This window comes from Centropristis striata, chromosome 12 (assembly GCF_030273125.1).
Source record: "Centropristis striata isolate RG_2023a ecotype Rhode Island chromosome 12, C.striata_1.0, whole genome shotgun sequence".
Classification (NCBI taxonomy): Eukaryota; Metazoa; Chordata; class Actinopteri; order Perciformes; family Serranidae; genus Centropristis; species Centropristis striata.
In genome coordinates this window covers 10,581,786-10,596,434 of record NC_081528.1, presented here as the reverse complement: position 1 = coordinate 10,596,434, position 14,649 = coordinate 10,581,786, and the positions used below count along the sequence as shown (strand labels likewise).

General features: G+C 43.3%; 1 protein-coding gene across 1 annotated transcript in view; it reads left to right on the top strand.

The window, feature by feature from the left end:
* The window catches only part of fat4 (FAT atypical cadherin 4), a 109,800-nt gene that overhangs the window by 66,747 nt on the left and 28,404 nt on the right, over nucleotides 1-14,649 (top strand). Inside the window, exons 5-6 of the mRNA XM_059346118.1 lie at nucleotides 91-1,013; nucleotides 2,722-2,896. Coding sequence (XP_059202101.1) covers nucleotides 91-1,013; nucleotides 2,722-2,896 — 1,098 coding nt within the window. The remainder of the gene's footprint in view (nucleotides 1-90; nucleotides 1,014-2,721; nucleotides 2,897-14,649) is intronic.

The window sequence follows — 14,649 nt, the reverse complement described above, 5'->3', positions numbered from 1 at the left end:
GTTATTTACCGTAGCTTTAAACATTGCTTTGAAATAATTCAGTGATTTAATTATCATTCTTATTTTCTTTCCTTCTGGTGTGTTTTCCAGGCCCAAATGCGCAGCTCCTCTACAAAATTGCGTCTGGTGATCCCCAGGGCCACTTTGTCATCAGCAAGGAAGGAGTCCTCCAAACCAAGAAGACGTTGGACAGAGAAACCCAGTCCTTCTACAACCTGGTGATCACAGTCAACGACCTGGCTCCTCCGCCCATGGCCCGCTTCACCAGCACCGCCCAGGTGTCCATCATTCTCCTGGACGTCAACGACTGCCCGCCCTCCTTCACCTCTCAGAGGATGACCTACATCCAGGAGAACACGCCGGTGGACACGGTCGTGTTCACGGCCCAGGCCATGGACGCCGACAGCGGACCCAACAGCTACGTCGAGTACTCCCTGAAAGGTCCTTTCGGGAACAAGTTCAGCATCGGCACAATCGACGGGGACGTCCGGTTGGTCGGAGAACTGGACCGCGAGGAGCTTTCCAACTACACCGTCACAGTGGTGGCTACAGATAAAGGCGAGCCCCGACTGTCTTCAACGATGGATGTGACTATGATGGTGCTGGACGTCAACGACAACACGCCGAGCTTCTCTCAGAACATCTACGACATCGAGATCGAGGAGAACACCTTGACCGGGACTGATGTCATTCAGGTGTTCGCCAGCGACGCAGACGAGGGCACCAACGGGCAGATACGGTTTTCCATCTCAGCAGGCAACACCAACTCTAATTTCAGGATTGATTCGGTTACGGGGGTGATTTCGGTGGCCAAGCAGCTGGACCGTGAGGCGTGTTCTTCCTATTCGCTGGTGGTCCAAGCTGCAGACCGAGGCAGCAGCCCCAGGGTGGACCGCGCCACTGTTAACATCGTGCTGCTGGACGTCAATGACTGCACACCTGTGTTTGAGCTCTCTCCTTACAATGTCAACGTCCAGGAGAACTTGGAGAACCTACCGAAAAACATCCTGCAGGTTTGTTTTTTCTTCTTGTCAAGACATTTATTGCAATGCAATCAGCTAGAATCACGTCATTAACATTCACAGACAGGACGTCCTGAGTGAAAAGAAGCCAGTGTTTTGAATGACAGTTTCAAAATAGAAGAAGGAGAAATAAGTAAAGTAAATAAGTTAAGCTAATGCCTTAACCAAATTAGTAGTAATACTAACTTAATAAGTGCAGGTATGTGCGTAGTGCACTAAATCATTTAGCATGGTGGTCTTCCTTTGCTAAATGCCATGACCAATACCTGACTGAAATGATATAGAGATGATATATGAGTGCAATTTGCTCCGCACAATTAGGGCTTTATAGGATTTCACCGAAATATGAAACTGGGCTAAATTGCATGACAAGGCAATTAACATCCCAACTGCTCTGATGACTAAATGAGCCATAATATGAAAAAATGGAGTGGAGGGGCTGATTTCCAGTGACGGCGCAATTCCATTTTGTGTACCTTGTGAGGAAATGAGGGTACAGTTATGTGGTGGGAAGGGGTCCAGACGTGGTGGTTTTCTCTAACCTGGCTGTCTGCGGTGTGCACGGCAGGGAGGGGCCCACAATGCATTGGGCACACAAGTGAAATGTGGTACCTTAATGCTGCAGCACATGAGGAAAAGTCAGGCTGACTAATATATTCGTACTCACTGTTTTTTGTGGATTCCCTGAGAAAGTCTGATTAGACAAAGTGAATAAGTAATGATCTTCCTTCCCTCAATAATTACGTTGACGGCGCCGCCCCAGCACCGTGATGGTGATTAACCTTCAGCTGCTTCAGTGGAAAGACTCAGGATGGTGGTCATACTGGGTCACTGACAGCTTTATTTGGTTGTGTGAATTGAGCGTCATACATAAATTATCCAGGGAATAAAACGTAACTAAAACTTCCATGAAATAATATTTTCTGATTTTTCGGAAATTTTGTCACTTTGGTGTTTCTGCATGGCTCTTACTGGAGATCACCTGTTAACTTATCCACTGAAATGCCAAGTCAATTTGATATATATAACCCAAAAGCACAAGTTTATTTCCAGTCAAGTGATAGGAAGTAACTAAATAAATTCACTCAAGTGTACTTTTTTTTTTACTGAGAGTATGTTACCTTTGCTGAATAATAACGGTCACATTCACCTTTATCCCGTAAATTGTAACATAAGTAGATAATAGTCGATAGTAGATAATAAGTCACCAACCTGACTAGGTTATTGAAAGAAAGAAATGATCATAAAAACAAGTCATATTTCCAGAAAATTAAAACCATAATGCAAAAATAAATTCATCAACCACCGGATGCCTTGGTTTACATGTTTGAAAAGGAGTGAGGAAGAAGTACAAAATAAACTACTGATCAGGTAAGGCTGCAGGGACAAACAGAGTGAAGAACTGAGCAAGAGTAAAGAGAGTTGTTTCTTCTTTCAAAGGGTACAAAGTCTTGCTCAAAGTGTTTTCATGTCTGTCTATTTTGTACTTGAAACACAGTAAAGTACCTCAGAATTGTACTTAAATATACTGCATAGTACTTTCCACCACTGCTGTCACATCTCCATCTAACCCTCCACTTCTTATTCCAGACAAACTGTTGTTCTGCTCCTGGAAATGAAAAACACATTTCTTGTAAGCGACACAGAAGGAGTTTGATCCCCAGAATCTCTAAAGAAGCCTGTTTCTGTGTTTTTCCAGGTTGTTGCCAGAGACGACGACCAAGGTGCCAACGGCCAGCTAAGCTACATGCTCAGCGGGGGAAACGACGAGGGCGCGTTTAGCCTGTCTTCCAGCGGCCAGCTGAGCCTGACCCAGACTCTGGACCGCGAGGCTCAGGGGAAGTACATCCTGCTGATCACAGCCACCGACTCAGGTAAGACCGCAATGGAAGTTTCTGAGCTGCGAGGGCGGCAGATACCATCTTGAAATGTTTGACGTTTCTTAAGTAAAAGATGATTTTATTTTATGCAGCCTTTAGCAGTATAATGTTTCAGTTTATAGTGTTCAAAATCAATTGTTTATGTCTGAACTGGCACCACAGCCAACTCGTCCAATTTATCCTGATGATCTGGTGAGGACGGAGCACCGTGTAATACGTCCTTATAAGGACATTGTTGAATTTTAGCAAAGCTAGAAACATATTTTGTAATCAGCCAGAGAAACCGAGCTGAAAAGGAATATTTTCATAAACTAACAGCAATGTCAACAAACAGCATTTTGATTTCATAGTGTGCGCAGTGCTCTTTTTGTGTGGCACAATAACCCAAACATTCAGGAGTTTTTAGCTTGCAAAATAGTGGGTGTTTTTTAACCTATCCCCCAGAAGTCCTTTCAGCGGGTTCTATTGAACAGCATCCCCTGTTTATTTGGATACGGCGGTAGAGCTTGTTATAGCCAGATAAAAGGTTAACTTGTTATTGCATAGAGGCCAGTTAATGTGCAGTTAAAGGAGTACATGCGTATCCCTGTTGCAGCCAAATCACATGGTATCCCAGTTAAGTATATGTTTCCCCGAGCTGCTCTGGCACGGCCGTCATGGTCTGAGGGTGGTTCTGTTTCATTCCTGGACTGACCATGTGACCATTCATAACGCTGTGTATTTTTGACTGTACGCAGGCTTTGGTGAGAATTGAGACAATGTTGCATGTTGGGTCTTGTTTTTGAAAAATCTACATAAACACACTTTTGAGAGTTTTTTGATGACCCAGTAAGTGAATCATTTGCATATTTGTGGGAGATTTTTACATTATAGGTTACTGAAAAGGTTGCATAAATCAAAAACCGTGCAACTGCATCAACTTTTCAGAAGTCCAAGTAAGAACAAAGTGTATTTTCCTTCACGCTTTGTTAAGATTCTCTTGCTTCATATACTCTTCAGAGGTTTGTGCCACATGGACAAAGTTGCCCAACAAGCGAACATACTAATTAGGATTCGATCCCTTTTTGTACGTTTCACAAGGAGTCCATATTTAGAGCCCTGACAACAATTCCAAAATATTTTGACAGGACTTTTCAGTACAATGTTGGTAAGAAGCAGGAAAAAAAGGGATTTTGGGGTAGAATATCAAAATATCAAAAAACCCATAATCATAGTACAGGCCAAATTACCCAGCAGCATTTTCTCACATTTTTGAGGCCTCGGCTGAGACAGTGGGGGGAAATGGTTCTCCCAGGCGCTATCTGGCAGGAAATGTTGAAGGTGGATGGTGCAGACATGTCTCCAAGTCTGCTGTCTACCATGTCCCATTTTCAACCACAGACATTCATCTTAACATGTTAACGTCTGCCTTTATCTTCCAGTGCTGCCTTATTTGACTAGTTGGGCTCCAAAACTCTGTGTAGAAGAGAGAAGAAAAGGACTCAGGAGGATTTATCACTCCCGGTCTTAAGTTTGTAAAATTATTATTCTGTCAGACAAGAACTTAAATATGTTGTATTGTCATGTTTGGTATTTGTATAAGTACTGCAGCAGCCACTGAGCCTTTCAAACACTTCATCATGAGCAGAAGAGATAATTTTCTCTACTGCTTTGTGACTTATGATCAGACAAATGTGCTCTAAGTTCTGAGCTTTTCTGATCTTGTTCTGTGAATGAATCACAGACTGACTTCCACGTATTCAGCCTGTGTACTGTGCTATAGCGGACCGTCCTTCTGGGACATTTTTAGTCATTTCAGTGAAGGTAAACTCATTAATCGCAGCCTGAGCAGAGCTTCAGGACCCTCTCTGCCTGCTGCGCTGACTGAAATCTGTCATGAAATGGATGGAAACAAAAGAGCTCACCGGGTGCTGGTTCCCATAATGTGTTCTGGCTCGAGAGAGCAGCAGAATTTTGGCAAACGTCTGCCATTATTTGAAAATCTGTGCACAGCCTTTTCCGAAATGTGGCATCCATACAAGCTGCTTAAAGGTGTTTTACAAGGCGTCTTGTTGAGAGGAAACTTAAAGATCGGGGCTGGGATATTTCTCTCTCTCTCTTCCTTGTTTATGGAAAGTTGTTTGCAGCGTTTCTGAGTCAACAAGTTGTGCAGATAGCAGGAGACATGAGGGGGCTGCGGGGTCCGGGGCCGGTCCTAACGCCGGGCCAACATCTGGGATCACCTGCAGGCAGATCAGATTTGTAAGCCACTGCTTAGCAACACACAAGCAATGCCCCCATGGAAGAATGTGAAACAATAAGATTTCCAGCAGAGCCACACAGTAACATAATGTTTGCCACTCAGTTTATGGAAGAGCTTAGAGTGGGCATCTGTGGTTGAAGAAAACATGTTTATGCATCTGGCCGCTGCTCAGGTGAGGTCTTTTTGCTGCTAATTAGCCCTTTTTAAGCACTGAAAAGCTTGTTTTTAGTACAATTCTCTCCTTTTCAGTGTTCATAAGTGTAACTTTTTACTTCATAGGATGATACTGGGTCAACCGTATTCTCAATATCTAGGCTTTTTTTTTTTTTTTTCAAACAGCCTTGGAAAGCATGAGGGACTTTAGGGGTCAGGGCTTTATTTTTGGTGCCTAAGTACCTAATGAGTCTTCACCAAGAAAAGGTTTTTTTAATTAGATGTCTGTTATTGTCCTGTTTTTGTTTTTTTATATATGCATAATTATCTCTTTCTTTTTATGGGTTAGTTTGCATTGATGCCATTTGGGTTTTAAAGATTTAAATATTTCATTTCACACTTTCTCACCTCAACAGTTCTTGAGATAAGTTAAAAAAGTGAGTTTAAATTTACCAAAATTGATGGAACATTTAGATTAAATTGAGGAGATAAACTAGTTTGTGTGACAGTTTCAGGTTGTATTCATGCACTTGCATATATTCTTTGCTTTTTGTGTGTGTTAAGACATATGTGTTTGTGTGACTTTGTGCACTTCTATCGCGTCTGTTGCCTCTGACTTCGTGTGAGTCTGCGTGCGGTGCTGAGAGCGTCCTCGGGGCGCATTGACATGCACCATGTTTGGTCACATTTATTAAAGGGAAGGCACAGTAAATCCCTTGGCCCATGTCTATTATGGCGGATACGGTCGCATAGAAATCCCACGTCTTTCACATCCCTCCAGCACATCGCTCCATAGTGCTGCACTGTTTGTATATGGTCTTTTGGCCAGTGGGGGTGAGGGGAAGTTTTGGGGGGCTAAACGACCGCTTAGCAGATAAAGAATTTTAATGACCATCCCGACTTAAAAGCAGGATCTTTTATGCTCCTAAATGGCTCCCATGAATCTGGTGTATAAACCCTCTAGCCTTTTGTTCCCCCCTGACTTGATTAATTGAATAATGATCTGTCAATCTCCTGTCATCAAGTTTGGAACAAGAACAACAAAGAAAGTGTAACCTGAGCATATATCTATTCATCTCTGACATATTAGACAAATGGAAATTTCGATCAAATGAAGTCCTGTGCGAACACTGATAACGCCGTGTTAGAACGCTTCTAGATCACCGTCCAACACTTGCCACAATAAATCTTTAATGGGGTCCATTTCTGAGGGTTTCAGCCAGTCTGCAGTCTGGTGGCAACACAAGACTTTGCCAAATAAAATATCAGGTTCCTCAAATGAACTTTAACAGAGCAGTAACATTCTGGATTAGCTCTTAAAAAACTGTGCAGAAACAATGTGGTCTAACAGAGTTTTTTCCTCTTGCCTGTTTTCTCTTTTCCACTCCCTGGTACACTTTAAGCTCCATCTGAATGTTTGTGTAAATAGCTTTGGTAAGTAATGGGGTGTTTTAAAAAGGTGGTGTGGGTTGGATGATTACCCTGGCAAGATCCACTTTTTAATGATGTTTATTCGCTGTGTTTCTCTGAGGACCCCGGTTAGCACATCAAGTTCTCACAAAGCTAATTTGCTCATAACTCGTTGGAGCTGTTCACGACTTCTATTTAAATATTTCGTAGTATTTAATAATTTGCATGCTTTCATTCTTTAGCGCTTTTCCAAAGTCATATTTCAGCTTTATGTGGCCAACGTATGAACATTATAGAGTTGTATTATGAGCCAGTTATGCTGCCAGTGTATGTTCTCCGCCTCTCGCACTGCGTATGATCTGCTGTGTCACCGTCAAATAGGAAACAGCTACAGTGTGCTCTGCAGATGCATTTCTAAATAGAGATTTCCAAATATCCAACAACACTGCAAATAAAAGCACCATTGTAATAAAAACACAAAAGGCACATCACTTCATTAAATTTCACCACAGGCCCTAAAATATGAGAAAAAGCAGCAGTTTTTGTCCGTCGATATGCTTTCCCTGCCTGCCTACAAACCGCCAAACCCTATCCGTAACATATGGGGAAGAAATTATGCAAAAGGAGTCAGACGCGGCACTCCATAAATAACTGGCGAGCTGTATAACATTAGGTTTAATTTGACGAATGCCTCTGAGATTGCCATATTATTAGAAATATTCTTTCCCCTTTTTATACTGGATAGCAGCTTTGAGTGTTCTCCTCAGATATCCCTTTCACTCTCTCACTTGTTAAGTGTGAGAAAACCTCTGTTTACTCTGTTATGTTTGGCAAACTGTGCATTGGGACAGCTCGCACCCTGCACTCAGCTCCGCCGAGGCCATTCATGGGTGCTGGACAGGGTCGCATTAAAAGAAGCTTTGTTGCAAAGCAACAGGTTCTCAGAGGCAGAAAAATGTCAATTTTGCCTTGATGGCGGCCAATTCTCTCCGCCCTGAGTAATGATGTGTTTTATTTACGCTGTCCCTTAAGAGCACAATCTAGCCACAGTCCATAAACCGTAATTAACCGTTTAGCCTTAAGCTTCAGGCTACAGATGGGCTGTCTTATAAATTTACACTTCTATCCATCTTCCCCTAAGTCAACCTGTCCTGGACTTCCCACTTTAATGAATCCGGTTGTTTGGACATCCCAGCCCTATCCTTGTTTGTCTGTTTTTTGATAAAACATCAGTCAATCATATATTGAAGGAAGGGATTATCTCTTGTGCCAGCAGAGACACCCAAACCTGCTTCTTAGCGCGGCTTAGACTGAGCAACTCGGGGCAACGCGCAGCCTTTCCCAGGAGGTGGGTGCTGCTGTTTCCTTCAAATCAGCCCCCTGCAAGGCTCTCACAGCAGTGTGCACCCTCATAGCAGCTGCAGCAGTCAAAAAACAGATCTCTTAATCGCCACTAACACATGTATTTGTACCCCCTCCGGTTCAGAAAGTATGGCCACAGCACCTTCTTAGAGGTTAATGTGATTTGTTCGCTGGTAATGTACACTAATAAGGTGCTTAGACCCTGCCATATGTTTATGCTAGACAATACTTTCTGGGTTGAGAGGCTTACAGAGAAAACTGTCTGTGGATCCTGAGGATGGACGACAGATGGTCAGCTGGTCTAGGTTACTGTCAGGGTCCTGGAAGCTTGTTATTTTGGAAGGCACTTCTTTGGGGTTATTCCGGGTTCTATGATTTTCTCCAAACGTGATCCAGGCTGACGCAAACCTCTTAGATCCGAGCTCCGATTCAGCAATGAAATATTAGCACGCCGAATTGAGTGTCGCTCCCGCCGCCAGTTTAACAAGCACTTTAAGTTCTTTGGGATTATTGTGAAATATCAAACAGAGGGCTCTGTTTTGGTTGTCACTGCCCCAACTGTGTCATTCCCAGATCTGACGGGAATGTGCTGCGTTTAATTAAATGGTAATGGAGTTTCAAGATTCAATTAAAGCGGGGAGGAATCCTCATGTGGCTCAGGCGCTTTAAGCTCCCCGACGGATTCTGTTGCTTTGTGTGAAATGAGGTGCACTGACGCCAGCGTCTTTCTGCTCTGTCCTATAGTGTAATGGCTGCTCATAGGATGAAAACAGTTATCTGAATTCCATCAGTCTGATGCGTTCCCATGGAGGGTACCCTCAGTCTCGGAGACAGGGTTATCACCAGGACTTAGCTCGGACTTATCCTTTATGGTATCCATACCACTTCAGAGCTCAGTGACTCCAGCGTAGCTCTCAGGGGCAAAACCACCTCATGGAAACATAGTACCACAAGGTCCACTATTTTCTTTACTGATTGAGGGAGCATGCTTGTCTGGATCCAAACCCCATTTCCTCGTGTGCAATAATAACCGAGATGAATTCGGATCAAATATACAGTCAGGCGCTCGTCTGGACTGCGAGCGATGAGTGCCGTTCGCTTCCAAAACAATTTCCCAGCCACAGCAGAAAAATTGCTCGTGTGAAAGTACACAGTTTGTCCTGATTCTTTAGCGATGATGTTGATAACTTCTCAGCGTGAGGTAAATACAGATGATGTGAGGCTGTAATCACCAGGAGAGCAGTGTCAGGTCAGGGCGGTTTGCTTTGTTAAGTAACCGAAGATTAACCCCTGAAATAAGATTATACTCGTGGCACAAACTTCACACAGAGGTGAGGGAGTGCATTGATTGCCTTATCTGTTTTGGCTCACAAGAGATCTACAAATCGTAATAAAAATGCAAACACTTCAGTTTCTCACACTAGTTCTCTGCTGTCCAACATGCACATCAGCTCGATTTGTTTTTGAGTCTTGTGATTGTTCTACTTTACCCATTGAAGTTTTGGGCTATTTTGGCAGTTTTGAATCCTTTCCTTTCTGTCTGTATATACAACTTGCCACATGCCATTTTTTTGGTATATTTTTTTCAACACAACCTTGCCTATATGGTCTGCTAATTATTTTTTCGATTTGACTTAATGGATCAATATTTTGAACACAAAAAAACACAAAGAGAACATGTAATTGAATTTTGAATATTATGATTTTTTACTTTCAAAACCACTACCATATCAAAAGTAGTTTTAAATGTTGTAAATGTGTACAATGAGGATAACATCTAGTTATTTATTTTTTTACTAATTGTAATTTTAACGGTATTTAACCTTATTTTTGGTTTAACTCAGTCTATCATCATCATACAAAAACTGGCATGGAGTTTCTAAGACAGTATTTTAGAAGGAAGTTGACGACAGGGTTCAACTTGCTCTGTTTTTTTCATGATCTGTGACTGTAGACGGTTAACTGTGTGTCTTCTGACAAACATTTACCTGGATGGCTTTATTTCTTTGGGTCTAATGGCCAATAGCAATGCACCTTCGAATGTCAGCCGATACACAGGCAAATAAAACAGGCTCCATTTGTATGCAGCCTTATAAAAAGTCAAAAATTTACTGAAGAAAAGAAAAAGAATAGAGGGTCTGGGGACAGGATTTGCCAATGGAAAAAATACTTTTCTAACCACAGTGCATGGCAGCACAGGCAGCTGACTTCTTGCTGCAGATTTCCACCAGCTCTCTTTCCATGGCAAAATGATGTCATTTGTCGTACAGCAGCGGGCCAGATTATTCTCTGCCAGATTTAGGCATATTTCCTCGCCATATCCCCATCCTCGGCTTGAGCCACGGCGCGCGAGGTGACACCCGCCTCGGCTGCAGCCGTCTAAATCATTGACCCTGACACTCTTCCCCCGGCTCTTGCCAGATTCCAGCAAAGACTGTTTGGAGGAGATGCTGGCATTTCTCAGCCCTCTTGGAGAGCATTCCTCTCCTGTTGAGTCACTCCCTCCCAAAAAAGAAGAAGAGATTATTTTCTACATAATAAAAAGTGCTCTGGGTTTGTTTGACTTACTATTACAGGTACGGCATTCAGGGGAAACTTAAGAATCGGAAACAGACGACATTCTCAGCTGCGACGTTGACCCCGATATTTTGCAGCCACCGCCGTAAGAATCTTAAAAATGTCTCACCCTGGCCCTAACCATTCAAAACAACTGTCATTTACATACATTTGCATACCTGCCAAGATATAGTGTTCCTTGATGACTAAATCTGTCAGCCCACGCAATGTAACAAGATAGATCTGAACTATTTACACATTGGACAGCAGGTTTTTGGGGGGGAAACAGCTGCCAGGGGTTATGTGATATCAGTGAGCCCCAGGAGGCTGAGAAGGCACGTCCTGGGGCTGCACAGAGGCTCGTGATGCTGTGAGAAGTGATACGGCGAGAAAGATGTGAGAAATGCTCCACTTGAAGCAACGACTGGCGACGACGGCGGGGTCAACGCGGGTTCAGGGTCACGCAGAGGAGCGTCAGGGGGCTTTGAGTGTGACTTAGGTCTTCACAAAGGAGGGGGGGTCAGTTGTCTTTGCTCCATGCTTAATAAGGATTAGCTGGAGTAACAGTGTCCTGTGCCTCAGAGTCCCTGATGGTGACAGACGCAATGCAGGTCAAAGGTCACTGAAGTGGCAGCGGTAGAGGAGGTTGTTCGTTCTCCCGGGGTAGTAAACAGGCTGTGACATCACATCCTGTACAAAAGTGAAACGCCTGGAAGGAGGGCAGCGTCCCCCCTCACACACACACACACACACAGGGCTAGCTGCGGAGCTTGGCCTGCTTCCGCTCTTAGTTGGGAAACAATGCTATTGAAATGCAGCCTGAGTTCAGAAAAATTTGCAGCTTGCTTTATGTGTCAAAACCAAATATTTCCTTCATTCACTCAGTCTCTTGGTAGGAGCTAATGGATTTGTAGACAAAGCCACTTAGCTCCCAGAGCCACTTATCAGCCCGGCAGCTCCAGCCTGCACAGAACATCTTTGATCAACAACAGTCTTAGTGAGTTGCTGACTGTCAAACACACTCTGCCTGGCAGCAGCAGCAGCAGCAGCAGCAGCACGGCTCCACAGTGGTTAACTTAAAGTGATACAGACACCTTGCTGACTTGGACAGGCTCCTCAATTAAAGAGGATCAGCCGAGGAGAAGCCGCAGTCGCGCTAATCTGTTGCCATGACAACCCCCGCGAACGATGACTCGCATCAATCCAATCACGTTGCGCACTTGAACGTGTGACACCGCGGATTTACAGCGCCACAATCAAGCACGATGTTGATTAAGTAATCCTGCTGACTGCATCTGTTTGGGCACTTAGCCACATGTTGTGGTCGCTTGATTACATAACAGCCCTGTGATGATACACTATAGGCTGGATGCTACCTAAAATTGCGTACCACAATTTACATTTTCCGCTTGGGTTGTGTTTCCGCAGCTGTTCATTCTTTGCATTCGACACCACATTTGTCTCAGGCTGTTCTGTATAAATCACCAATAATTTGGAAGTATTTTGTTTATAGGCAGTATCACAAATATTTGTAAAGGTGGAAATGCATAATCACCTCAAAACTTCAACATTGCCTATATTTGGTTATAAACAGGATTGTTAAAAAGTCTGCAGGAGATGTGACTCATCCTGGTAATGACTCACTAAAGATTAGTGTTGTATGGTTTCTGGGCCTCTTTTGGGATGAAAATTGTTTACTGTTACCTCTGTTTGTGTCATTTATTTTGCTTCTGGAATTCAGCTCTGTTTATTCTAAACGCGCATGTTAGCCACTTCTGTTCTGAGCACAAAACCTGGATGCATGACAAGCTTAAGGTCGAATGTCTGTTTATTATCATAAAACCATGGCAGTGAAGTGATTTTACAGTAAACTATCTCAAATCTCATTCTGCGAGGAATCCCCTGAACCTCCCGAAAGAAGCTGCGGTGGTCTCCAAACCCCACTGTAATGTTCAAATCTGTTGATCTTCTTAAGGAAATTTTCTTTTCTCCTCTCTGCCCACAGGGAGGTCACAGGTTAGTGTCAGCAATTTAAACAGCAGCAGCAGAGCTTGTAGGGAATTTCATTTCATTCTCAAGGACAATTCAGTTGGTTGATGGGCAGTTTAAATCCTGTCCTACGCTGCACATAATGCCTCAATGTCTTTTTGGTGCCAGTCAAAAAGTGTCAATAACTCTGAGCTTTGAAAATAGTCGAGTGAAGTCTGGAGATCACCAAAGTTTATGTGAATCTATCTTATAGTTGTTGATATATTTCTGTTTGGACCAAAGTGGTGGACTGAAACACCTAACATCTAACATCTACACCTAATGCCTAGATGGCAAGTCTCAAAAGCAAAAGAGTTCTCGACTGTGCTTGTTTCCTTTTTCCTCCACCATCTCCTGGTTATAAGGCGATGTGTTTAAGTCTATGTGGAGTTTGCATGTCCTCTTGTTAGCGTTGGTGTTTTCCAGGTTCTCCGGCTCCTCCCACAGTCCAAAGACATGCAGGTTAGGTTTAAAAGTTGACTCTAAATTTTCTTATAGATGTGTGATAGTTGTCTTTCTCTATGCATGAGTTCAGACTGCAGGCAAAAGTGGCCCAAATCCCATTTCTTTTGCTCAAATGTGACTCAGATCTGATTTTTTTATAACTGTGAACAGCAAAAATCACATGGAAACCAATTTCTTTCAAATCAGATCAGATGTTTTCCAATGTGACCTCAGTCTGAACAGTCATGTTGCAATTTATGCAACTTTTGTGTCACTAGAGCAACAATTATCACAATTCTGCGCTAGCGGTGGCAGAAGTCCCTCAGACGCAGTGATTGCATGATTGATTAGTATGCTCCCACTTCTCCTGGCTCTGACTCCTCATCCACACACACTTTCGTACAGACTTAGAAGCCATTGCTCCACAAAAAGGCGCAGTTAAAATCTCTTCATCGCCTTTTTCATCTGCTCAGAACTCCTCCAGCTTCCACCACAATTGCTGACTTCAGCAGCCTCCATGTTTACTTCTATACACCTCCCAATAGCTGGGATTGGCTCCAGCCCCCCACAACCCTGTAAACTAAGAAGCGGTTACAGATAAAAGATGGGTCGATGGATCTTTTCGTGACTTACATGTCAGGAAGGAGTCACTTTATCAGCAGTACTCATCTCAGGAGGCTGCAGAGGGAAAAATAATCAATCTGACTTCCAAATGAGAAGAATTGGCAAAACATATAATGAGCATGTTGCCCTGTTTTTATCATATTTATAAGATAATCCAAGTGTCCCTCAAGCTTTCTTTTCTCACCCTCAACACCCTCTTTTCCCTGATTCCTTATGTTTTGATTCTGCACAGCTCCGCATTAAGAGAGAATTTTGGTGGCCACTGTCCAAGTGTTTTTTATTATCTCTTATTAATCCAGGCCCCCACGGTACACGAGTTCAAGCATCTGATATTTTCGACAGCTGAGTACACATGCACAGGAGACACAAGCTCAAGATTGTGTATGTTTTTTATTTTATTATAGTTTACACATTCACATAGATTCCTGAGGAGAGCTGCAGGAGGGAACAACTACATGTTAGAGGTGGGAAAGTGTCTCATGCAGCCTGCAGATCTCAGCTTTTCTCAATCCTCAGGTGCTCTCTGTCCTAATAAACAATGTAAACATATGCAAATCATTAAGCGCTCAAAATACCTCCAAGCCTCTAAAGATGTCCCCAAATCCCATATTGTGACTTTCAGTAACAAGGCTGAACTTGTGTTTATGTTTGGAATATATATCAGGCGACGCAGCGTACCATTTAAGGACGGATTATAAAGGCCGGCTCAAGCAAGGCAGATGTCTGAATCTTTTTTTCTCTTCAGGTTTTTCTGCATTGCGGCTCGTTTTCATCTGCTATTGATTTAAATCCACCCCCCCGGGGCCCAGCGAGCCCCGTTTCGTCACCCGCTCTGGGAGAAAAGACGGTTAGATTTTTGCTGAAAATAGCACTTCTCCTCGCTCAAATTCCACAGACCGACTCACTCAGTGCCGTGCACCTTAAAATA